The sequence below is a fragment of the Mus caroli genome, unplaced genomic scaffold (genome assembly GCF_978045245.1).
Source record: "Mus caroli unplaced genomic scaffold, Mus_caroli_1 scaffold_2, whole genome shotgun sequence".
Classification (NCBI taxonomy): domain Eukaryota; kingdom Metazoa; phylum Chordata; class Mammalia; order Rodentia; family Muridae; genus Mus; species Mus caroli.
The window spans coordinates 120,104,460-120,132,018 of NW_028227257.1; the positions used below are offsets into that span (position 1 = coordinate 120,104,460).

The 27,559-nt window shown below is 42.8% G+C and overlaps 1 protein-coding gene across 1 annotated transcript in view; it reads left to right on the forward strand.

Annotated features, from left to right (window-relative positions):
• Positions 1–27,559, forward strand: part of Pla2r1 (phospholipase A2 receptor 1) — a 144,433-nt gene that overhangs the window by 44,289 nt on the left and 72,585 nt on the right. Inside the window, exons 7-10 of the mRNA XM_021186203.3 lie at positions 11,399–11,593; positions 13,456–13,613; positions 18,214–18,312; positions 21,389–21,501. Coding sequence (XP_021041862.1) covers positions 11,399–11,593; positions 13,456–13,613; positions 18,214–18,312; positions 21,389–21,501 — 565 coding nt within the window. The remainder of the gene's footprint in view (positions 1–11,398; positions 11,594–13,455; positions 13,614–18,213; positions 18,313–21,388; positions 21,502–27,559) is intronic.

Here is a 27,559-nt window from a genome sequence, read left to right on the forward strand (position 1 = left end):
TGCCTCTGCCACTTGGGTTCTAACTGTATTTTCCCCCTCCAATGGCAGTTGACACCGGCAGTGTTGGAGAACTGGGCATAGTGTGGGAGAGGGGGACAGCTTCCACTCATAATCTTATATAGCGATTTTTCCATTATTTCAAGCATTTGCTAGAACTGCTTCTGGCTGTTATGGACATTTACTTTCTGATTTTTTTCTTCATTTTTTTTCAAAGATTATTTTATGTATGTGAGTACACTGTAGCTGTACAGATGGCTGTGAGCCTTCATGTAGTTGTTGGGAATTGAATTTAGGATCTCTGCTCGCTCTGGTCAGCCCTGCTCGCTTCGGTTGTTCCTGCTCTCTCTGGTCGATCCGGCCCAAAGATTTATTTATTATTATACCTAAGTACACTGTAGATGACTTCAGATGCACCAGAAGAGGGCATCAAATCTCATTATGGGTGGTTGTGAGCCACCATGTGGTTTCTGGGATTTGAACTCAGGACCTTCGGAAGAGCAGTCATTGCTCTTACCCTCTGAGCCCTCACCAGCCCCGGTTTCTTCATTCCTTATTTCTCCATTTCTTCTTTCATCCTTCATTTAATTTTTGTTCTCTCTCTCTCTCTCTCTCTCTCTCTCTCTGTGTGTCTCTCTCTTTCTCTCTCTCTCCCTCTCTCTCTTGTCACCTTTATTTTCTTCTGTTTGACTTGCTGATCTCATCAGTGGATCTAGTTAATGAATTGGTCTGATAATTTACTCTAGTGGGATCACACTATGTTTCTGAGCTGCCAGGAATTTTTTTTTTTTTTTTTTTTTGCTAAATGACACATTAAAAAAATAATAAAATTTTAATGTGCTCATGCAGTAGAGAATTGATGAATCTATAAAGTATGCATTGTTCATTTCAATCAGGTTGAGTATACCTATGACCTCAAATGTTAATCATTAGTGAAAACCTGCATGCTTGTTCCCAGTTTCCGAATGCTCGGCCCATCACTGTCCCCTCCACCTCACCGTCACCTAGCTGTGGATAGCACCTCCCCACCCCGCCCAGCCTCTCACTTCTGTCACTCTACTTCACCACAAAATGATGACATCAAAATCTGTGAAAATGTTGTTACATTTCACATGCGAACGAGAGCATGTGGCCTATGTCTCTCTATGCCTGGCTTCCTATACCTAATATAATGATCTAGGTCTACCCATGTCATCCAAAAGATAGAATTTCACTCCTATGACTGAATAATACTTCGTTAAATATATTGTGCATGGTGTAAATATATCACATCTTTTTATTCACTTGTTTGCTGAGTGACACTTCCCTTGTTTCTGTTCTTGACTATTGAAGTAAATAATGCCATGTCACACTGGTCTAGAGGAGATAGGACCTGGGAGAATGGAGCTGAGAAATGGGTGGACTAACGTCTCAAGCAAAAGCCACTTTACTCAAAGCATCAGACAGTTTATACTCTGAGGGTGAAGAAAGGCCACCCCAGTAAAGTTCTCATTAGTTAAGCTGTATACAATCTCAGTAACAAGCCACACGTGGCAAAAACAAACAAACAAACAAACAAACCATGTTTTTCCATGGAGGCATAGAAAGGATAGTTTAAGCGTTTAATTGAATAGCATCAGCAAGCAATAATGAGTCATCTGCAGTAAAGCCACTCCTCTCTGCTACACCTGGGAGGGGTACGGAAACCATTCCAAGAACAATCCCGTGTTTTGAAGAAACTGATGTCACAAGATGTTGTTTTGTTTTCTTGGAGCTTTCTCACAAGCACTCAAAATTCTCCTCACATTTCTCAGACCAAGTTCTGACAATGCTAAAATGGGCATAGAAGTACAGCTGTTCTTTTGAAATACTAATTTCAATTCATATATATACATATGTAGAAGCTTTTTAGTTTGACAATACTCATTTGTCTGATATTACTTTTAATTGCTGTGCTTCAGATTCTTCTTGTTCAAAAGATGCTCACCCATTTCAATATCCTAATGTACTTGCCCTTTTTCCTTCAAACAGTTCCATAACTTAAGGTCTTTATGTAAGTTATGAACTCATTTTTATTTGTTATTTTGCAAATGCTGAACATGGTCTATTTTTACTTTTCCACGGATGCATACCCCATTTCTCCAGCACTTTTTATTGAAGAGACTTCTCTTTCTTTGTTCTGTGGTCTTCTAACTTTCGTTGAAGATCATTTGCTACAATCCATGGACTCAGTTCTCACTTCTTTATCCTGTTCTACACAATGAGTCTGTGTTTATGCCGATCCCATATTCCTTTGAATACTAGAGTTTTGTAGTATGTTCCAGAGTTAAATTTTGTTCTCTTCACCTAGCACAGTTATCTTAGCTGGGGTTTCATTGCTGCAAAGGGATACCATGACCAAGGTAACTCTTATAAAGGAAAACATTTCATTGGGGCTGTCTTACAGTTTCAGATTGGTCCATTGTCTTCATGATGGGGACCATGGCAGCATCCAAGCAGATATGGTGCTAGAGGAGCAAAGAGTTCTATATCTTGATCTGAAGGTTGCCAAGAGACTATCTTATGAAGGCAGGCAGCAGGTTCTCTCTTCCAAACTAGGTGGAGCTTGAGCACTAGGAGACCTCAAAGCCCGTCTACACAGTGACACACTTCCTCCAACAAGGCCACACCTCCTAATAGTGCCACTTCCTACAAGCCAAGGATATTCAAACACCACATTCCACTCTCTGGCCCCCATTGGCTTGTTCAAACACAGTAAATCCAATTTCAAAAGTCCCCATAGTCTATTACAGTCTCAACAATGTTTAAAAGTCCAAAGTTCAAAGTCCCTTCCCAAGATTCATGCAATCTCTTAACTCTAATCCCCTATAAAATCAAAATAAAAAACCAGTTCACATACTTCCAACATCACAGGATATACATTACCATTCCAAATGTCACAGTGAGGAAATACTGGGCCAGAGCAAGACGAAAACCGAAAACCGGCTGGCAAACTTGAAACTGCATCACCATGTTGATATCAACACACTCTTCAGAGCTCCAACTCTTTTCATCTTTGTTGATGGCAACAAGCTTTTTCCTCTTGGGCTGGTTCCACTCCCTGTTATCAGCTTTCCTTGGCAGGTATCCTGCGGCTCAGAACTTACTTCTCCAGTTCTGTCCTAAGTAGCACCCTAGGCTCTGATTAATTCTACTCTACTGCTGCCGCTGTTCTTGGTGGTTATCCCGTGGTACTGTCATCTCCAATACACTGGGGTCTTCCATTGCAACTAGGCTTCATCCAACAGTCTCTTATAGGCTATTTTCATGATGCTAAGCCTCAGTTTCTTTGGATGACCCCTTGAGTACTAGGCTGTCAGCTACAGCTGAGGCTGCACCTTCACCAATAGCTTTCTCCGTCTCTCACAGTGCCAAGCTTCAGTTACTCTCCATAACCTTCAAAACTATACCATCTGTGTGATTCTTACACATTGCTAAGTCCAGATGCCAGCACAATGTCTGTATCTGGAACACAGCTTCTTTGTGCCCTCAGAAAACACCAGAAGATTTCACCCCAGTGATGTTTAAAACTGTATCTCCATCTCTGATGTCAAAGTGCTCTTCAGATCTCCCACTCTTTTCATCTTTGTTGATGGCTACAAACTTCTTCCTCTTGGGCTGGTTCCACTCAGTTAGAAGCTTTCTTTGGCAGGTATCCCGCAGCTGGTCTTTTCTTAACTACCTCTAATTTCCTAGCTCCAGCTCACCAGCATCAATTGTTGCAGTAACCCCTTCTACTCTTGACTCTAAAGCCAGTGCCACACGGCCAAAGTTGCCAAGTTCTACTGCTCACCAGACTGAAACATGGCTCCCTTGTTCTATTACATCTTTACCAACTTTTTGTTTTCAGTGGTTTCCTTCACTGCTTAAGCTTGGCTGTCCTGGAACTTGCTTTATAGACTGACCTTGAACTCAAAGATCTTCATATCTCTGTCTCCTGAGTGCTGGGATTAAAGGCGGGTACCACCATGCCTGGACCTAAGCCTTTCTTTACCCCTCACAAGATCTTTACAAGTTCTGTATTGTAGTTCATTCCAGATACAATCAAGTTGACACTGATAGTAACCATCACAATCCATCCCTTGTCAATTTGACACATAATCATATCTCCTTATGTCCAAATGAAACAATAACCAGGTAATAATAGCACCTAGCATAATATAAGTATCCCTTATTCAATTGCAAACAATAAGCTTAGGTGGGTAGAATCTTGTACCGAGGTCTCCACTCTCTTAATTCCATTCAATATCCTTGAACACAGAATTTAACTCCATTCCACTTCCTCATGTCCCTTTACTCTTTGAACCATACATTCTGTATTTTTTTCTTTCTAAGCTTGTTACTCTTGATCAGCTTGTTACCTTTAATCAAAAACACTCTTCACAAGAGTGAACCACAGTACAGAATCTATGCTAGGCTTTTCTGAGATTTCCTTTGTCAGTGCAATTAATCTAAATCTCTTTATTTTAGCTTCAGCAGACTCATTCTTCACCACATATCACAAGAATGATCTCTAGGTAACATACTAAAATTCTTCTCTTGTGAAACCTCTTGAGCCAAGCCCTCAAAGTTCAAATCAACCTCAGCACCACTGAATTCCATTTTCCTATTAGGATGACCTGTTAAGCCCTGCTTAAAACATTCCACTGCTTTCCAAAGTCCCCAAATCCACATTCTTCCAACAAAAGCATGGTCAGGCCTATCACAGCAATACCAGTCCTTGGTACCAACTTCTCTCTTAGTTAGGGTTTCATTGCTGCAAAAGGACAACATGACTAAGGCAACTCTTATAAGGGAAAACATTTCATTGGGTCTGACTTACAGTTTCAGAGGTTCAGTCCAGTCCATTAGCATCATGGTGGGAAGCATTCAAGCAGACATGTGCTGGAGGAGCAGAGAGTTCTTTATCTTGATCTGAAGGCTGCCAGGAGGAGATGTCTTCCAAAGGTGGCCAGCAGAAGGGTCTCTCTTCTGTACTGGGCAGAGTGTGAGCACTGGGAGATCCCACAGCCTGCCTACACAGTGACACACCTCCTCCAACAAGGCCACATCTGTTCCAATAAGGCCATACCTCCTAATAGTGCCACTTTCCATGGGCCAAGCAGTTTTTACTGTTTAAGTGATTTATGATTCCAGACAAAATTATGGCTTGCCTTTTTTAGTTCTGTGAAAAACATCATTAGTATTTTGTTAAGAATTGCACTGATATTGCAAATCACCTTGAGTACTGTGAACACTTTGACAATAATGATTCTTTCAATCCAATGAATAGCCTTTCAATTTTTATAATCTCCTTAATTTTTTCACTGTTTTATAAACTTCATAACAGAGGTTTTTCAACTCATTGGTTAAATTTATTCCTAGGAATTTTTTTCTTATCCTATTTTTCCAGTTATTGTAAACAGGTTTTATTTCTTTATTAGATAATTCACCGTTAGCATATAGCAACAGTCTTGACTGTTGTTGTTGTTGTTGTTGTTGTGTTGTTCATGACAGGGTTTGTCTGTGTAACAGCCCTGGCTCTCCTGGACCTTACTTTATCCTCACTTTGTAAACCAGTCTGGGCTTGAACTCACAGAGACTAGAGTGCTGGGATTAAAGGTTTGAGCTACCAAGCCAGACCAAATAGTCCTTACTTTTGATGTGTTATATAGAATTCAGTTATATTTCTAACTGTTTTCTGTGGGGTTGGTGGTGTCTCTGCATATATAATAAGATGATGGCCTCTACATACAATGACAATTTGGAACCCTCTTTTCTGATTTGAATGCTTTTCGTTCTTTTGCTTGATTGCTTTAGTGAGCACTTCGGGAACTACTAGACAGAAGTAGTGAAAGTGGGCACCCTTGTAACAGAACTCAAGGAGAAAGCTTCCAGCTTTGCTCTGTTCACTTTATATTAGGGAGCATTTTTTTTTAAAAAGCAATAAAGGGTTTCTTGGTTCAACCCTAAGTACCACATACACCAGAAGGTAGAAGCAGGAGGATCAGAGCTTCAGGTCATCCTTGGCAGGAGCCCCAGGCCAGCCTAGACTACATGAGGCCCTATATTTAACACCACCACCAATAATAACATTTCATAATACTTCTGAATAGGGTAGAGGGAGGAAACAGGGAGGGGGTATAAAAAATATCACCCAAAATAGAAAAACTTTCAAGAACAAGATTTGATGAGTCTATGAAGGGAAATTAAAAATGAAAGCATAAAAGTATAGGGGAAGTTCAGAAGGGACAATACTAAAATCCCAGAGGGAAAAAGAGGAGCAACAGGGCCACTTCTTTCAGGCTCCCCAGAAACTGGCCACTGCCAGCTACAAACATGGAGGAGTTCATGGCTGAACCTGAAAAACCTCTTTACTGTCCTGTTGGTTTTGTTGTTGCTAAAGCTGGATTGGACAAGTGTTAATGTCTGCCCAGTTGTCTTCATAGTGGGGGTTTGCCTTCTCTGCAATACCAGTGGCCTCTGCTGTCCATGCTTACCTTTGCATTCTATGACTTGGATAAATGTTCTCAGCCTCCCCAGACTCTTGGTGATATCCCCTGGGATGGCTAATCTTTTACCTGATGGTTGTCCCCAAATGCAATGGAGTGTGTGGGAAGGTACCATAGCATTAGGATGAGCGCAGGCAGAAAACCCATCCTTTCATATTACTTTTTGAGTAATGTCTTAGTTCCTTTTCCACCCTGTGACAAAATACCATGACCAAGGCAATTTATATAACAAAGCATTTAATTAGGCTTGCAGTCACTGGGTTAGAGCCTATGATAGCAATGCAAAGATATGGTGGCAAGGACAGCTGAGAGTTCTTGACCTATATAAATAGGAAGCAGAGAGGGCACGCTAAGAATAATAGGAGGCTTTGAAACTTCAGAGCCTACCCCCAATGAAACACGTTCTCCAACAAAGCCACACCTCCTCATTCTTCCCAAACAGTTCTACCAACTGGGGACCAAGCATAAATTCTATGGGGCCCATTCTCATTCAAACCACCACAGTGTTAGTGAGCCTCCTGGAGGGACGGTGTGGTGGGTATCACACACACCTTCTGGACTTCAGAATTCTCAGTCTCTACCCCAGTGACTTACAGATAGATGGTGGCTTCAGAGCTCAGAGCTGTCAAACTGCAGCTTTTACAGGGGTAGCTTTTGGTCTACCATGTTACCCTGTCTTAGTCAGGGTTTCTATTCCTGCACAAACATCATGACCAAGAAGCAAGTTGGGGAGGAAAGGGTTTATTCGGCTTACACTTCCATGCTGCTATTCATCACCAAAGGAAGTCAGGACTGGAACTCAAACAGGTCAGGGAGCAGGAGCTGATGCAGAGGCCATGGAGGGATGTTCTTTACTGGCTTGCCTCCCCTGGCTTGCTCAGCCTACTCTCTTATAGAACCCAAGACTACCAGCCCAGGGATGGTCCCACCCACAAGGGGCCTTTCCCCCTTGATCACTAATTGAGAAAATGCCTTACAGTTGGATCTCATGGAGGCATTTCCTCAACTGAAGCTCCTTTCTCTGTGATAACTCCAGCTGTGTCAAGTTGACACAAAAATAGCCAGTACAATTGACCCCTTGTCAACTTGACACACAAACACATCACTAGTAAGCCTCAACCCTTACATTCTTATTCATCCCCAAGATCTAAATAACTTTAAAAGTCCCACAGTCTTTACATATTCTTAAAATTTCAATCTCTTCAAAATATCGATCTCTTTTAAAATCCAAAGTCTTTTTACAATTAAAAGTCTCTTAACTGTGGGCTCCACTAAAACAGTTTCTTCCTTCAAGAGGGAAAATATCAGGGCACAGTCACAATCAAAGCAAAAATCAATCTCCAACCGTCCAACGTCTGGGATCCAACTCACGATCTTCTGGGCTCCTCCAAGGGCTTGGGTCACTTCTCCAGCCATGCCCTTTGTATCACACACGTCATCCTCTGGGCTCCAGATGCCTGCACTCCACTGCTGCTGCTGCTCTTGGTGGTCATCTCATGGTACTGGCATCTCCAAAACACTGCATGACCCCTTTAGTCCTGGGCCTTCAATTACAACTGAGGCTGCACCTTCACCAATGGCCTTCCAAGGCCTCTCACAGTGCCGAGCCTGAGCTGCTCTGCATGACCCCTTCATTCCTTCAAAACCAGTACCACCTGGGTGACCCTTACACATTACCAAGTCCCACTGCAGAAGGAGTACAACCTTGCCTATCTCTGGAACACAGCCTCTTTGTGCTTTCAGAAAACACTTCCCAGAAGATGTCACCTCAACGATGCTGGTCTCTTCTTAATCACCGCTAATTTCTTAGCTCCAGCTAACCAGCATCAATAGTCCCAGTAATGCAAAGTTTTTGCTTTAGTAGTTCTGGTATCTTGTTAATCACAGCTGATTCTTCAGCCCCAGCTAACCAGAACTACAAAATCTTCACAATAAAAACAGCAATGGCCCTGAAAAGAGTCTTTAATTTTCCCTCTGAAATTTCACAAAACAGGCCTCCATCTTCTGCACTGTTCTCAGCATTATCTTCCAAGCTCCTACACAACATCTGACAGAGCTCTTAACAACGAATGGATCTTCAAGCCCAAAGTTCCAAAGTCCTTCCACAGTCCTCCCCAAAACATGGTCAGGTTGTCACAGGAATACCCCATTCTGCTGGTACCAATTTGTCTTAGTCAGGGTTTCTATTCCTGCACAAACATCATGACCAAGAAGCAAGTTGGGGAGGAAAGGGTTTATTCGGCTTACACTTCCATGCTGCTATTCATCACCAAAGGAAGTCAGGACTGGAACTCAAACAGGTCAGGGAGCAGGAGCTGATGCAGAGGCCATGGAGGGATGTTCTTTACTGGCTTGCCTCCCCTGGCTTGCTCAGCCTACTCTCTTATAGAACCCAAGACTACCAGCCCAGGGATGGTCCCACCCACAAGGGGCCTTTCCCCCTTGATCACTAATTGAGAAAATGCCTTACAGTTGGATCTCATGGAGGCATTTCCTCAACTGAAGCTCCTTTCTCTGTGATAACTCCAGCTGTGTCAAGTTGACACAAAAATAGCCAGTACATACCCCAAAGTGACAATGTCTTCCTTTCCATCTCTGGTTTTACCTGAACTTTTTCTTTTTTAGTCAGGCTAAGGGTTTGTCTATTGTATTTGGAGAATTCCAGTAGCTAATTTCAGTGACCTTTTGTAATTTGTCACCTCCATATCATTTATTCCTACTCTGGTCTTTATTATTCTTTCCCTTGGTTTGTTCTTGTTTTGATCACAAACCCCTTGAGGTGCAGCAAGGGAACGGGTGACACTGTCTACCTTCCATAGGTAAGCAGAGGATTCCTATACGCCTCCCCACTAATGCTGAGTTTGCTTGAGCCTATATAGCTTGGCATGTTGAATCTCTACATGCACCTGTTTCAAAAGAATTTTTAAAATTTCTTCTTCTTCTTTGATTTATTGCCTGTTCGAAAACAAGTCATTTAATTTCCATGAATAAGGATAGCTTCCTCTTTCTCATTTTTGAATTCTAGTTTTATTGCATTGTGTAGGGGAAAAAAAAAGTAGTTGATGTGATTTCAGTTTTTGTCGATTTGTCAACGCTTGTCTTGTGACCAGGAACATTATCTGTCATGGAGAATAATTTATGCTGATGAGGGAAATTGTGAATTAGGCAGCTGCTGGGATGTTCTGTAGATGTCTCTAGGGGCATTTGGCCAGGGTTGCAGTTTGATTTTGCCGTTGTGTGGTTGGCTTATCGTATGGACAGTCTGTATATCACTAAATATGAGGTGCAAATTGCCAACTACTACTGTATTGGAGTCTCTCTCTTCCCTTAAGTCTGCTAATATATGCCTTGTGTATTTTTTTTAAATCTAATGTGCTTCTATCAAGCAGCTGTTTTAATTTTTATGGGAGCTCTCCCAGACTGATCACTAGCTAGTCCACTTCTTGAACGTTCTTTTGACTACCAGACGCAGGCATGGCTTCCTGAAAACTTCCAATACTTATTGTCATGCAGCAGTGTCTAGCCACTAAAGGACTGTTTATCTTGCCTTTCCTAATCTAGTTTTGTTCATGCCAATCCTTCTAGAAATACTATTCTGGATGCCTGTTTTCTCTGGGCCATTTGTCACCAGATAATGCTCAAGTCCAATTGACTAAGAGCTTGGTATTGGTACCTTGTCACTCTTATTAGGCAGTAATCCAAGTCAGCTTTTACCCAGTGTAGTTGGTATCTTGTTCAAAAGGAACTAAGAGAGTATCTAGAGAGAGAAGTCTGCCCCCATGAGCCAGGTACACCCAAATGCATCACTCACTGTCAGACACTGAAGGGTTCTGCCCATTACTACACAGTCATCAAGAATCGACCTAAGTCATAGCTATGGCCACCAGTCTGTGCTGCAATAGGAAGCTCTATGCTAGCCTTCCCTCTGCTCTCTAGCAGATGGCATCCTGACCTCTGCCTTGCCTCCTGAAGGCCAGTTTTGCTACAGTCAGCTTCCTGAACAAATGCAAGACTCAGCCTACAGTTAATAGCTTTATGGTGGGAGTTGCAGGGCTCTGCTTAGCACTGGATTTCACCAGGGGAGCCCTGGTGCTGGGTCTCAAATGTAAGACTACACTTAATTTGGTCTTCCTCCCCTAAGAGGAGTCTCTGTGCTCTGGGGCTTGGAGGTGGGGAAGGGATCAAAGGCTTTCTTTCCTGCTATCCTCACTGCCTTTCCATTTGCTCATACTAAAAGGGGCCGCTTTAGCATCCTAGCTGCTATTCTTAGCTCTTCTGAAGAAAGTCTGGTGAAACTCAAGGGGGGAGCTTTGTACACCCCTCCAGCATGACATCACAGATACCACAGTGACCCCAGGAGAATGATAAGATGAAACTTCATCATCTGTGCTCTAGAGGAAGTGAACAGAATTTTAGGCTCTTTTAGCTCCAGAATAAGGATACCTACCCTGTATAAAATCCTTGGAATACCATTTAAATTATGTTTCATAACAGCCTTTTGATAATATGAAATCATTTTTAAATAGGTAGACCAGTAACAGTCTCTCTCTCCCCCTCCCCCTCCCCTCTCCCCCTTTCTCTCCCTCTTCTCTCCCCTCCCTCCCTCCCTCTCTCTCTCTCTCTCTCTCTCTGTTTGTATAAATGTGTATGTTTCTATGCATTTATTTATATATGTATGTGTACTGTGTGTGCCCAGTGCTTATGTAGCCCAAAAAAGGGCTCCAGATCCTCTGGAACTAGAGTGACAGGTGGTTGTAAGCCACTATGTGGGTGCTAGGAACCAATTCTGTGTTTTACTTACTAAAAGTAATCATACTCATGACTATATAAAGGATGCTGGGTAGCACTGGATGTAATTGTGCAAATGCTGTTCTTTGTGTTGATTTATAAAGAAAAGGACTCCTGGAAATACCATGCCACTCACTGTGATCCCGACTGGACTCCCTTCAATCGTAAATGCTACAAACTTAAGAAAGACAAAATGAGCTGGCTTGGGGCTCTGCACTCTTGCCAATCTAATGACAGCGTGTTGATGGATGTAGCTTCATTGGCAGAGGTGGAGTTTCTTGTAAGCCTCCTTAGGGATGGTGAGTACTAAAGACTTTGCCTCGAGGCCTATGAAATAGGATAAGTAGCTACTTTTTAATTAGAGTTGAAAACAAGTTAAATTATTTTAAAGTGATAATTTATGGTGTGTATATATGATGTATACACTAATATATGGAATATATACTTATACATATAGTCAAAGTTTCTGAAAAATACACAGAAACACAATTCACTGGATTTTTTAAAGTCATATATTCAGAAGCTATGTAACATATTTACATTTGTCAAATAGATATGTATTCTTTTTTGGCCCAACCTATACAACCCAACCCATATACCTAAGGCTTCGGAAAAATTATGGAAGAAGGAACAGAAAGATTCTGAGAGCCAGAGAACCAGGATGTCTGCTGTGAGATGCTGCTTCTAGCTATGATAGGGAAGTAGCACCCGGAAATCTTAACAGTATAGCTGACTAAACAAGATCTGTGTAATGACAACACCAGTTGATGACAACATAGATAGGGGAAATCTCACAGGGTCCTAGATGAAGAGCTGTAGCCAATCAATGGCTACAGAGAGATGAAGGATCAGTTTTCTTCAGGGATGAGAGGTGATTCAGTCCCAAATGGTCAGCCCTAAACACACGTACATACAAGCAACACTAAGTGGACTCAGTAGATCATACACATATACATATACATCATATACATATATATAGTGAATTTGAGAGTGGGTACAGTGGAACACTGAATGGATGGAGAGAGAAGGGGGTAGAAACAATGTAAACATAATACTCACATTAAATTCTCAAAATTAAAAAAAATAAATAAATGAAAAAGAATCTCAAGGGGTAGAAGTCATAAAGCCATTCCTTAGAACTTCTATCTGAACCCTAAACCCATAAGTCAGCCTATGGCTGCTGGACAGCCATGTGCTCTGCTCCCCTAAAGGTAATGTCTTAGGTAAATAATTTGACTTCATTTGGCTCAGTGGTTTTCAGGCTGTGTGTCATACCCGAGGTTCCAGGCTCCTGAGCCTTCCCTCTTCCTTTCTTCAGAGCAAGCTGCCCCACCCCCACCCCTACCCATGTCATACATTAAACATGGTGTCTTCCCCAAAAAAAATTCCTTGAAATTATACCTTCATTTTCCAATGTTTAACAAAAAAATCCCTACGCTCTAGCTGGTGACCTTTGCAATGTTTTCGCAAACACAAATACTTCTAGGTCATTTCCCCTAATCCTTTGCATTTGGGATTAAAAGAATCCTGCAGTGTCCCCTGTATAAACAAGGACACTTGAAGCCTCTCTGCTGCCTACTGCTTCTCATAGCATCCATGGGGCTCTGAGGTTTTGTTTGTGTCTCTGGCAACCCCGCTGTTCTGTGTAAGCCGTGGGGAGCTTCTGCTTGTTTTATTGAGAGGGGCTGAGGAGGAGGGAGAGGAGAAAAAACACACAAGTTATACCATGTTAAAAGAGTTTGGGTGGTGGTGGTGGTGGTGGTGGTAGTGGTGATGGTGGTAGTGGTTTTAATATTCCCTTTTCCAAAATCCAATTAGCCTCTTAACTTTCCTTTTCTCTATGCAAAAGCAAAACTAGATATTTCAGGTCACTTTTCGCACAGGAGGAGCCCACATTCTGGAGTCGCAGAACTCTGACTTGCTCCGGCCAGTGCTTGCTTTTGGTTTAGCTCACATTCCGCCTTCCTTAGAAGACCTATATTGAGCAAACCTGGATATTAGGGGAGGGGAGAGGACTGGGCAAGTACTCCGTAGTGAGTCCCAAACAAGGTTTATCACAAACAAAAAGAATCACATGTGAGTGAGTATAGCTTACTAATAACCTGCATGTGTCATAAAAAGAAGCAAACGATATCTTATAATCTCTATGTATTTCTTACAGAAAATGCATCAGAAACGTGGATTGGTTTGAGTAGCAATAAAATCCCAGTCTCCTTTGAGTGGTCCAGTGGCTCCTCTGTCATCTTCACTAACTGGTACCCTCTGGAGCCTCGAATTCTTCCAAACAGAAGACAACTGTGTGTCTCAGCCGAGCAATCTGTAAGTTGATTCATTTGATCAGTGGTCAGTTTTGTGGCACTGATACTGAGACCCACCTATACTAGGGAGTTGGGTCGTGGTCGAGACCAAGAGAGGCAGTTCCTACACTTCGCGGGGCTTCCATGCTTGTTACTATGCAGATGATAACTCTGAGGAAAGAAAGACAAAGCTGGGATCAGAGTGGGAGCTGCAGACAGGACAGGGGTGGGAAACCTCTCTGAACAGCTGGTGTTTAAGTTAGGACTTCAAAGAAGCAAAAACCCTTACACAACAGAGGAAAATCATTCTAAGAAAAACACAAAGGTAGGCAAAGCCCTAGAGAGATTGTTGGTGCTTCCTCCCCTAAAACCACACAGGCACACATTGGTCTGAAGGTTGGTGAAGATCTGTCATCTTCAATAGCCAGACATGTGACCATTAGTAAGGAGGTGATAGGATATGGGACAAGGGGAGTTAAAAAAAAAATACAGACTTATATACCAAGGTATATAGGCCATCAGAGTGTTTCAAGGACCCAGTGGAAAAACCTGACTTGAAAATAACTTTGGTCATAACGTACCGAATGTATTGGACAGAACAGAAACTGAGAAACCATTTGAAGGCTATTCCATGGTTGACCTAGTGTAGTTACTATGCTGAGAAGAAAAAAGATTCAAGGTATCTCAAATAACAAGATTCATTGCTAACTAAATTGTATGTGGAGGGCCAGAAACAAATTTTGTTTGTTTGTTTTTTACTTGAATGAACACCACTTTGGTAGACAGTGGTGGGGTAGACCATCCTGCTGGAGAGATGGGGAGGAGGAAGGCTGGAAGGTTACACTGGAGAGTGATAGTTTTAAAGCTCCCGTAGCTTATAAACACCTCTTGGAAGACTATGGATCAATGCCAAATCTCACTCTCACGTGACCAGAATGGAGCTAGCGACCTTAGCATTATGCACACTCTTGTGTTCCCATCTCCCCTTTATCCAAGATGTCAGATTTGCAGAAATAGCTTTAGTCTGAACCATCAGAATAGTTTATTAAACATTTTGAACAAATAGCCTCTCTTTGCTCAAACAGCTGTGGGGAGCACTGGCTGAGTTTAAGAAGACTCCAGGACTTGATGAGTGTCCTCATTCTTTCTAGCCACAGGATGTGGTGTCAAGTCCCCCCCCCCCCAAGAAAGAGCTCATTAAATGCTACTTAGGTAGCTTGACAAAATAATTGTAGCAACCAAACATGAAAATTTCAAAGCGCTTATTTTTCTGACACCTTTCACTTCTGTATCTTTTGAGACTTGCAGAAACATGTGCACTCCTAATTATACATGCTACCAGTGTGGGTCTGAGTGGCATTTGGGAAGGAAGCAGCAGCAACCTCTTTAGATGTCTGTCATGGATGCAGCTCTGCTGAAACCTAGCACATTTTCGGGAGTTGATGGTGTTTGAGTCAGGGGTTCTGAGATAATTAAGATGACCTCATTTCCTATTGTCTGGTGTGACTATTTCATTTACCATATTTATAGAGGGAAAGCTAACATTTGGATAGGGATTGTTTTAATTAGTGTATATTCTCTGTACACATTCATGGGTTCATCGTGACTTTTTGTTCAAGCATGTCACGTGCTTTGACCATGTCAGACCTCATTACCCTGTCGTCTCCTTCTTCCTGACACTAGTCCTCTCTCTTTCCTCCAGGAGTCCTCATCTTGTGAGTGTGGGAGAGTGTGAGTGCATGTGAGCATGTGTGTGAATGTCTGTGAGAGTGTGAGTGTGAATATATGTATGTACGAGTGTGAGTACATGTGTGTGAGTGTGAGTGTATGAGTGTGTGAGAATGTGAGGGTGTGAGAGTGTGTGTGAATGTGTGTGAGAATGTAAGTGTGTGAATGTGTGAATGTGTGTGAGTGTATGTGAATGTGTGAATGTGTATGAGTGTATGTGAATGTGTGTGTGAGTGTGAGTGTATGAGTGTGTGAGAATGTGAGGGTGTGAGAGTGTGTGTGAATGTGTGTGAGAATGTAAGTGTGTGAATGTGTGAATGTGTGTGAGTGTATGTGAATGTGTGAATGTGTATGAGTGTATGTGAATGTGTGTGTGAGTGTGAGTGTATATGTGAGTGAGTGTGTGTGTGTGTGTGTGTGTGTGTGTAAAACCTAGGTTCCACATAAGAGAGAAACATGGGGTAGTTGTCCTTATGGTCTTTAGGTCTGGCTTATTTTAATTGTGCTCTCTAATTCCTGAATAGGGATTAATTTTAAGAAAATGAGGACAAATGTTGATATTTGTGCTGCCTATTTTTTGGTTTGTTTCTGGTTTTTTGTTTTGTTTTGTTTTGTTTTGTTTTGTTTTGTTTTTTGTCAACTTGACACAGCTGGAATTGTCTGAGATGAGGGAACTTCAATTGAGTAAATGCCTCTGTAAGATCAGGCTGTTGGGCATTTTCTTAATTAGTGATTGATGGAGAAGGACCATTGTGGGAGGTACCATCCCTGGACTGGTGACCCTGGGTTCTATAAAAAAGCAGGCTGCACAAGTATGGGGAACAAGCCAGTAAGCATCAACCCCATGGCCTCTGCATCAGCTCCTGCCTCCAGGTTCCTGCCCGTTGAGTTCCTGTCCTGACTTCCTTGAGGATGAACAGTGATACATACGGAAGTGTAAGCTGAATAAGCCCTTCCCTCCTCAAACTGCTTTTGCCCATAGTGTTTCATCATAGCGCTAGTAACCCTAACTAGACAGTATGGTTGCATGGTCAGAGCAATCGTGCTCTGAGATATTTGCAGCACCTCCTCTTTTTTGCAGCTTATAAACTCCTTAAACAGTAAGCAGATGGAACATTGAAATTAACATTTACTTCCATCAAACAATTCTCAGTATGAATATAATAATTATTATTATATGAATAATTATGATTACTAACTTTACATAAATCTACCTCACACCTAAATTTGAAGGTGAGAGCTCAGTCACACTTCCTCCCAACAGATACCAAGCACCTGCAGTGTGTCTGACACTGTCCTATAGCAGGAAATCATTTTCTGGCAGGTTCCATGGAGAGGCCTGGCACTTCTCTTACTGGTGACGATGTTGGTCCTGACATAGTATTTCCCTGAAGGCAGTCAAAGGACTCCATATATCCCCCTAAAATTCTGAACACCAAAGCATTGCCTGAAATTTGAACTGAGTAGTTTTCACCTAATAATCTGTTTTGTGTTAGGATTTCCAGGTCGTCTGGGAAGACACTATTTTGGTCTGTTCACTACTTTATTATTATCAGTAAAGGATCAGAGAAAAGCTTTAGACCAGTGGTTCTCAACCTTCCCAGTGCTGTGACCCTTTAATATAGTCCCTCATGTCGAGGTGACTCCCAAACATAAAATTATTTTTGTTGCTACTACATAACTGTCATTTGGCTACTGATATAAAATATGATGTAAATATATGATATATAGGACAGCTTATAAATGACCACACAAAGGGCTCATGACATAGGTTGAGAACCACTGATTTGGGCAGACGTAAGAGAAGACCTAAAGGGGTCTGTATATGAAGAGGAAGCTGGGGCTGGGGAGACGCCTCCATGACTATAAAGTACTTTCTCAGCAAGCGTGAGTGCCTGAGTTCAAATCCCTAGCATACTTGTAAAGACATAGGCATGGTGTCGGGTCTGTAACCCCAGCAGTGGGGAGGAAGGAGGCAGGCAGTTCCCTAGAGCTCACTGACAAGCCAGCCTAGCCAAATGATCAGCTCAGGTTCAATGAGAGGCCATGGTTCAAAAAAATAAGGAGAAAAGCAATTGAGAATGCCATGCAATGTCAACTTCTAGTTTACATGCGTGCATACACACCCAACCCCCTAACATATACATATCTGCATACACATGAACATATGCATTCACCATATATACACCAATAAGAGAGAGAAAAAGAAAGAGAGAGAGAGAGAGAGGAAGGAGGAGGAGAAGAAAGGAAGGAAGGAAGGAAGGAAGGAAGGAAGGAAGGAAGGAAGGAAGGAAGGAAGGAAGGAAAAGGAAGGAGGGAGGGAGGGAGGGAGGGAGGGAGGGAGGGAGGGAGGGAGGGAGGGAGGGAGGGAGGAAGGAGGGGAGGGGACAGGAAAGGAGAGAAGAACGCTGGGCCCAGGCATGTCTGTAATCCTAGCCCTAGCACTTAGGAAGCCAAGGCAGGAAGATTGCTGGGCTGGAGCAAATCTAGGCTGTGTGCTGAGTTCTAGGTCAGCCTGAAACTGCATAGTTAAGACCTACTCTCAAAAAAATAAAAATATTTGATTAATTAAAGAGGAAGCTTAGTGAGGAAGGACGTTGGAGTTGAACATGAATTTTAACCCTGAGGACGAGTCATGGCAGTTTCTGGGGATTCCCAGCACCAACCAAATCCCTTCCTCACTCGGGACCACCCAGCTCTGGATCTCACTGGGGTCCACCCAGGTCTGGACCACGAGCAGACTGCCTCAGGCAGGAAGCAGCTACCAGGCTGTTGTGTGACCGTGCAGGGTTCTGGAACACCACCCACTGGGAACACTTGCTATTCAGAGCTCGGCTCATGACTGAGCAAAGTCCAGAGTTCACTCATTCATCCTATGACACTTTTCCCTTTAGGACGGACGCTGGAAAGTGAAAGATTGTAAAGAAAGACTCTTTTATATTTGTAAGAAAGCAGGGCAAGTCCCTGCTGATGAGGAGTCCGGATGTCCAGCGGTGAGTACTGCGAGCACTGCCATGGGGTGCTCACCATGGGGCGCCGGGACTATAGAAATGTGCCCACCGTGGTGTAAAAGCAGCCTCGCTTCTGAGTGAGACTTCCCCCTTCCGAGTCAGATTTCCTGTCGAGGTGTCAGAATGCTTGTCAGCCCTCAGAGGGACATGTTCTACTGTGCTCTTTGACCGCAAACTACTTTTTTTGTTTTTACAAAGATAAAGTTGTAAACGAACCCATCATCCCCTCGATAAAAACGGTGATCACGTGATGCCCCATCTCCTATGTGGTTCTCACAGTTCTCAAGTAGGGCGCCTGGGAGTGTGAATGCACTCTTCAGGGGCAGAGTTCGAGGTTCTGATGCCAGGATCCTGCCTCTCTTTATACCCTTCTCGTTCTTAAATGTTGGCATGAATACAGCAATGTGCTCAGAAAGTATGTTTCCCGGGGAAACGGAGGCTAAGGCTATGTTTGGTGTAACTGGCAAGGTATTTTCACATACTTTAGATAAAATATATCACTTTAGCTTTAAATCTAAAAGCCACAATGTTTCAAATTTCTTTAATGCATTTACTATTTTGCAGGAAAATTTTATACTGTCAGTTTTAGTCTCTTAGAATTCTGTATCTCCTCCCCCCCCCCTTCGTTTCCTAATCCACCCATTGGCAATCCAACTAAGGAGTGATCCATTTCATCAGGGGCTGCACTTTCCTCATTAATCAATGTGCACACACATGAGTGACCCTGCATACTCCGGCTGGATGATACTTGTGCCATAGCCCACACACCACCAGACATTCCATCTAAGGACTGCCAGTCCTGAGTGAGTTCCAGCTGAGCACAGACCTAAAATCTACCTTTTCTGTGCCTTCCAAGGCAAGCCAGCAGGGTTGCGGGAGCACAGCCCAAAAGACTGCTGTGCCCTTTGAACTCTTTTCTGCTTCCTTTCCCAAGCATGCGTCACCAGTCTTTACAGTAGATTCCACATCCAGAGATTTCCATGTCCAGAGATAATTCTTTAGTTTTATGGGAAATTTCCCATTGGTTTTATTTTGTATCAGATTAGGGCTATCACTTCCTAATGTTTTGTTTTGTTTTGTTTTGTTTTAGCTCATTGTTTCAATAAAACTTGCTAAGTAATTGTCACATGTATAATTAATTTATGGAATGAGTCCAGAAGCCAGGCATGTACTACAACTCAAGAAGCTGTTGAAGATCATGAATTTGAGACCAGCCTGAACTCTATAGCAAGTTCCAGGCCAGCCTGGCTACATAATAAAACCCTGTCTAAAAAACAAAACAGCAACAATTTAAAAATACAAAAACAAAACCAAAAACATTGATTACCTCAAAAGCAAAACAGTAATTTTTATTTCCTGATGAGTAATTTTGGGGTGTTGGGCTGTGTGAGCAATGCTTCTATCTTATTAGCCAAAAAATTACTATTAAATAAGAAATATTTTGTCAGAAAAGTCAAACATAAGTCACTCTTCCTCCTGTCCTTCCAAGGACAGCCCAGTGGTACCTGAGGGGCTGAGTCTGGCCCCAGAACAGACAGGAGGAAAACGGAGCAGTGAGTTGGCTTGCTTCCTGGGGTGTTGTTTTAGCTGAATTAGCCAATTTCTAAAGTGTTCTGCAATTAACCACAGAACTAATTCCTTTTCCAAGAAATATCCTAGAAACCATCTTGTGTCTGATCAAAAGCTGGTGGTGTTCACTGACAGGGCACAAAATGATGAGCACTTTAAACTGGTGAGGAAGCAAACACGGACAGACAGAGTCATGGGACCTGGTGGTGTAGGGAGCAGAAGTGAAGTCAGGTGTGCTAGAATAAATGAATAGCCACTTCACTATATGGTTTTAAGGAAGAGACCTGCCCTACCTTGCTCCCACTGCTAACTGACAGAGCTACAAATTTTTACCTTCATCTAAGTCCCCAAACTTACATTCTTACTACTCCAAAGGACAATCCCTTAATTTGGGGGACACCTTAGCCATATGTGTATGTGTCGTCTCTGCACTAGTGAGCTAGTTACTACTTGGAAACATTATGGCCCAAACAAGACTGTCCTGGGGACTGGGGATGTAGCTCAGTTACAAAGGACTTGCCAAGTGTGCAAAGACCCCTGGGTTCCATGCACAGCATGGGCAATAAAAGACAAAAAAACAGTTGCTTCACCTGGACTCAATGGCTCTTGTAATCCCAACTCGCAGGACGTTGTGGCAGAAGTTTGAGTATAGCCTCGGCAACTTAGGAGGCACCAGGTTTGACAGGTGTGGGCTACCATGACTCAAAACAGCAGCAGTGGCAGCAGCAACGAAAAAGTGCCTCAGAACTAGGTAGAACTTCAGTATAGACCCAGATGACCAACCTGTTAGTAACTCTACTTAAGCCCCTAGGAACCCAAAACAGCTATTTGTGAAATCAAACTGAAAACTCCATCCATCACGCTCCACACTACGTAGAGGCCCGGCCTCACAGCTCCCCCGAGTTTTCTCCTACTCAAGGATTCCCCTGCCTTTTCTCCTTTGCTCCTTGGGACAGCCACGCACGTTATTCTTACCCTCAACCCACAGATGAGGAAACTAGATGCGGAGAGATTGTGTCTTTTAAAGCACATCCATTATTTATAAATAAAGTAGCTTAGTGGGGAACCCAGAATTCAAACCGATTCAAACCATCCTCCCTCGATGGTCAATAATTATTTTAACCCAAACATCACATCCATTTGAAAGAAATTCTGTGAGCCTAAGAAAAAGGATGGTGGCTCTTGCGTGAGTATCTCTTTATTGCTTTGTTTGTTTGTTTGTTTGTTTGTTGCAGGATTTCACCTTTATTTTCAGTTGTGTTTGTTTTTAAGGTGGTTATATTTTTTGAAATGTAAACTGAGTATTTAATTAAATGTGGACCGGGCTATGACTGGTGGCATTTCCAGAGGGAACAAACATAGAGCTCTATGAAAATGAAACTCCAAGTCAGAAAAGAAAATGGAGCAAGTGGGAAGGAGGGGCTCTCCGGGCATTTAACTGAGTCACACTGTATCCTTACTTTCTGGTTCTTGTTTATCACCCCCTAAGGGCTGGGAGAGACATGGCAGATTTTGTTACAAAATCGACACAGTCCTGAGAAGCTTTGAGGAGGCTTCGAGTGGTTATCACTGCTCTCCCGCCCTCCTGACCATCACCAGCCGGTAAGTGCGAACTCTCTAAGCTGCCTCTTCTCTGGCCTGGGCTGAACAATGGCATAACATCAGTCCACTGGGCTCGCCCACGTCTAAAACGTGTGTGCAGTAGAATATTAACTGATTTTGAGTATTTGTGGAGAAGAGTCGAAATCTGGTGTTATATTTCTAACTTGATTTTTTTTTTTTAATGACCAACACTAAAGCTTAAAGTAGCCTTTACTTTCCAAGAACGTTCATTGGTTTCTAGCTTGGTTGACATAGACAGGTATATTTGGGTTTGTCTTCTGTTTGTAATGAGAAGAAAATGTCACTGAACAGTACTTTTAAGTGTGATGGTTAGAAGTTGTGGTATGTTTCATAGAAGAGGAAATAGAAGGAAATTGAAGGGGCAGGCAAATGTGTCTTAGGGGTTTTATTTAAACTTAGATTGCTCTGTACATGGCTGTCTTCCTGATACCAACGGAGAGACTCTGCCTGTTTTTCGTATTTACAATTTGAAGCAGGTTACAAATGTGTAAAGGGGATAAAAAATGTCATAAGAAAGATGTGTCATGGCAATGCCCAGGACACTGAGGGCTGAGGGACCAACTCTTCTATCCCTAACACGGGTAGAATTCTTCAGGAGTTCCATCGGAAACTGTATCAGCCAAGCGGGCCACTTCTGTGAATTCAAGGCCAACCTGGTCTACTCAGTCCATTCCAAGCTAGCCAGGGCTACATTAGAGACTCTGTCTCACACACACAGGCACCCTGCTCTCCCTACTTTGGAAGTCCACATTGACAGCCATTATCATGGCCTTTCCCCTCCCACCCTCTTCTGTCATCCACACAGTGCTTGGGAATGAGACTGACACCCAAAGGAACCGAATGGCAGGTGGTATTAGTGGGCTGAGTGGCTCTCACTGGGGCACAGCAGAAGCTTGCTAGATCTCTGTGCCATTTCTAGGTCTCTCTTTCTCCCTCCCAGACACAGCTTCCAGGCAGAAGGAGCCCCTCTGTCCTCAGCTCCTCAAAGCTCCAAGAGCACTTGGAGTCACAGGTCTCCCAGTTAGAGATCCAACATAGGACATTATAGGAGCCTGCCCAATGAGACTAGCTTCCTTTATTAATTATGATTTCATTGAAAACCAGAAGTCTAATTGTTTCATCTTCTTAATATCTCAGTTTTCTTGAATATTCGTTGAGTGTCTATCACTGTAACTCAAATTTCTTTCCCTGGGGAGATATAAACAAGGGCTACCCCTCCTCCTAAGGTCCCAATCACAAATTGAGGCCCAATTCTGCTAAAGTTCATTCTGGGAAGCCATTGAGTTTATTTGGCTTTCTTTCAAGCATAGGTTATTTACTGGAACATGGAATATTCCTTCCCCAACCAGCCACACCTGGAAATCCTTTGTCCAGCAGGGAAGAGGGCTCCTAGGTAGCTACTTTGTTGGAGAATCCTCCCCACTCAGTCTTTTCAGACCTAAATTATCAGGCAGTACAGAACAGCTAATACTCAGATGAGGGTCTTGTGACCCACCTCACCCATCTATCCATGGAGGTAAAGAAACCCAGCTAGGAAAACCCCTCGGCACATGCTGGCTGGTGAGACAGCCGTGTAAAGCAATCACTTTCTCATGCAATGTTAATTACTTTACACAGGTTATCTATCTGGCGTGTGTGTGTATGTGTGTGTGTGTGTGCATATGTGTGTGTGTGTGCATGCATATATGTGTGTGTGTGTGTCCTCATATATATTCAAGAGTTTATTAGAAAATTACTCATTGACTACCAATTTTGTAAAAGATTCCATACTAAACACTACATGCTATTTGAAGAAATGCAGGTGGTGTGACTGAGCCTTCTGCAGCATAGAACTGAAAAGACCAAACATTGCAGACATGAAACAGGTCAAGGAGGTGGAGTAGCAGCCTTGCAGATTGCTAAGAGTGCCATAGAGCCCAATCCAACACAGAAATCTGTTAGAGTTCACATTTCTCATAGTCTACCTCACTCAACTGTTAGAGAGCTTCAGTTCCTCCAAACTGGATACCAGCGGATTCTGTAAACATCTGTGGGGTGTTTTGTTTGTCGGTTGTTGTTGTTTGCTTTGCACACTGTATTTAGCAGCCAACCCTTAGGATCACTCTGACTCTAAAGCAGGGTATCACACAATTTATTTTTTATGTTAATTTCAGCCATGTCTTATTTTGGGCTAATATTGCTATGATAAAACACCATTACCAAAAGCAACCTGGGAGGAAAGCATTTATTTGGCTTACAGATCCTGAATCACAGCTCACTGAGGGATGCCAAGGTAGGAACTCCAACTGTGTGGGAACCTGGAGGCAGTAGGTGATGCAGAGGCCCTGCCTGAGGAGGGTTGTGCGCCAGCTTATTCCTCATGGCTTGCTCAGCCTGCTTTCTATCAGCACCTGGACCACCAGCCCAGGGATAGCACATCCACAAGGGTTGGGCCCTCCCCCATTGATCACGAGTTAAGACGTTCTACAGACTTTTGCACCCATAGCCCATCTTCTGAAGGCATTTTCTCAATTGAAGTTCTCTCTTCTGAGATGACTCTAGTCTACATCAAGTTGCCATAAAACTTAGCCAGCATAAGGCATGTAGGCCCATCCAGGTTACCTTGTACTGGCATGTGTTGGCATGCCTCCAGTCTCCACAGAGCCTGCAGGACTGTATGAGGCCAACGATGTGATCTCTCTCCCACTCAGTCGGTCAGTATCAGGACTCACCTCCACAAACAAGGACACATCCAAAGCAGAGGCTCCTCCATGAGACTCTCCGGTCGAGGAAAGTGGGCCCTCATTTCATTCAGACCCCATCAGGGAAGAAGGCAAGTGGTTATCAGTGCTGCAACATTCTGCAGCAGGACTTGTCTGAGAAACATGGGCAGTGTGAGGGAAGGCTTCTCAAACCCAGGAGCTCCCACAGACAGGCTTGGGAATCACGTCTCTCCATCACTGACATCCTGTTTGACTCTCCACCACTCTGAGCACCTGAGCTTGTAGTTGTTAATTGGTTTTCCACTGTCTGCACAGTGGAGTGACAGGTTTGATGGGTGCAATTAGAACACCTGCTAAAAATGACTTTTGTTCTGGGTTTTTGTTCAGGGTTAGGACTTTTTAAAAATTCATTGTGGAATACAAAGGGGAAAAAACAGACCCTTCCATCTGAATAACAGATTTTGATTTACTGGACTACTGTTAAAAAACAAAAACAAAAAACAAACAAAAAACTCTTTTTAGGTCTGGTCACTTTGCTTCCAGACAGAACAGGATACAAAACTGAATTACCATGATACCACATGCTTAATAGCTAAGTCAATGAAGCATGAACCAGTCAGCCTTGAAAAGTTTTGTACAAAATAATGCAAATGATGCATGATTTTTTTTTTGCCCTCCAAAAAGAGATATACTGCCATAGTTCACATTCTCCTGTTTTTAAAGCCATATTCCCCTAAACACAATTAGAATTAGCCTGGTAAAATATTCATGAAGTAAAGTGTATCACTGTCCTGACCTTAAGAGAGCATCAGTGGTCTTAAATGAATTCACGTTGCTGAGCATCCACCAGTACCATCTGTCTCCGGACCATGGTTCTTCTTCTGATAGGCAAAACTCCATACTCTTTCAGGAATCCTTCCTGATTCTCCATCCCTCACCCACCCTCAGCTCCCAGTGACCAGTTTTCTGTTTTCAGTCTCCAGAAGAGGGACCATCCAAGGTATCAGATATTAATAGGGCCATCTTATATCTGTATTGCTACATGTGGTGGTTTGAATAAGTATGGCCCTTAGAGATTCATGTGTTTGAATATTTGGCTATAGGGAGTGGTACTATTAGGATGTTTGACCTTATTGGAGGAGGTGTGGCCTTCTTAGAGGAAGTGTGTCATTGTGGAGGTGAGACTTTGAGGTCTTAAATGCTCAAGTTACATCCAGTCTGAAACACATCTAGTCTCCTCCTGCTGCCTTTGGATCAAGATGTTAAACTTTTGGCTTCTCCGCCATCATGTCTGCCTGCCCACTGCCCTGCTTCCCACCATGATGATAATGGACTGAACCTCTGAAACTATAAGCCAGCTCCAATGAAATGTTTTCCTTTATAACAGTTGTCTTGGTTATGGTGTCTCTTCACAGCAATAAAACCTTAAGTAAGACCCTGTACCTGGCTCATTTCACTTAGCACAGTGTCTTCAAGTTTTATACACATTGCAACGTATGTCAGAATTTCCTGCCTTTATAAGGCTAATATTCCATTGTTTGTATGCACAGTATATTTTCCAACTTACTCATCAATAGACATTTGGATTGTGTCTTAGTTAGGGTCTCCATTGCTATGAAGAGACACCAACACCAAGGCAAGTCTTATAAAGGACAATATTTAATTGGGGCTGGCTTTCAATTTCAGAGGTTCAGTCCATTATCATCATGGTGGGAAGCATGGCATCGTCCAGAAAGACATGGTGCTGGAGGAACTGAGAGTTCTAGATTTTTTTTTTAATTTTTTTTCTAGGTATTTTCTTCATTTACATTTCAAATGCTATTCCAAAAGTCCCCCAGAACCTCCCCCGGCTCCCCTTCCCACTCACTCCCACTTCTTGGTCCTGGTGTTCCCCTGTACTGAGGCATATAAAGTTTGCAAGACCAAGGGGCCTCTCTTCCCAATGATGGCCAACTAGGCCATCTTCTGATACATATTCAGCTAGAGACAAGAGCTCCGGGGGGTACTGGTTAGTTCATATTGTTGTTCCACCTATAGGGTTGCAGACCCCTTCAGCTCCTTGGGTACTTTTTCTAGCTCCTCCATTGGGGGCCCTGTGTTCCATCCAACAGCTGACTGTGAGCATCCATTTCTGTGTTTGCTAGGGCCCCCAGCATAGTCTCACAAGAGACAGCTATATCTGGGTCCTTTCAGCAAAATCTTGCTAGTGTATGCAATGGTGTCAGCGTTTGGAGGCTGATTATGGGATGGATCCCCAGGTGCAGCAGTCTCTGGATGGTCCATCCTTTTGTCTCAGCTCCAAACTTTGTCTCTGTAACTCCTTCCATGGGTGTTTCGTTCCCAATTCTAAGGGGCAAAGTGTCCACACTTTGGACTTCGTTCTTCTTCAGTTTCATGTGTTTTGCAAATTGTATCTTGTATCTTGGATATTCTGTTTCTGGGCTAATATCCACTTATCAGTGAGTACATATTGTGTAAGTTCTTTTGTGATTGGGTTACCTCACTCAGGATGATACCCTCCAGGTCCATCCATTTGCCTAGGAAATTCATAAATTCATTGTTTTTAATAGCTGAGTAGTACTCCATTGTGTAAATGTACCACATTTTCTGTATCCATTCCTCTGTTGAGGAACATGTGGGTTCTTTCCAGCTTCTGGCTATTATAAATAAGGCTGCTATGAACATAGTGGAGCATGTGTCCTTCTTACCGGTTGGGACATCTTCTGGATATATGCCAGGAGAGGTATTGCTGGATCCTCTGGTAGTACTATGTCCAATGTTCTGAGGAACCACTAGACTGATTTCCAGAGTGGTTGTACAAGCTTGCAATCCCACCAACAATGGAGGAGTGTTCCTCTTTCTCCACATCCTCGCCAGCATCTGACCTGCTGTCACCTGAATTTTTGATCTTAGCCATTCTGACTTGTATGAGGTGGAATTTCAGGGTTGTTTTGAGTTGCATTTCCCTGATGATTAAGGATGCTGAACATTTTTTCAGGTGCTTCTCAGCCATTCGGTATTCCTCAGGTGAGAATTCTTTGATTAGCTCTGAGCCCCATTTTTTAATGGGGTTATTTGATTTTCTGGAGTCCACCTTCTTGAGTTCCTTATATATATTGGATATTAGTCCCCTATCTGATTTAGGATTGGTAAAGATCCTTTCCCAATCTGTTGGTGGCCTTTTTGTCTTAGTGACGGTGCGTTGCCTTACAAAAGCTTTGTAATTTTATGAGGTCCCATTTGTTGATTCTCAATCTTACAGCACAAGCCATTGCTGTTCTATTCAGGAATTTTTCCCCTGTGCCCATACCTTCGAGGCTTTTCCCCACTTTCTC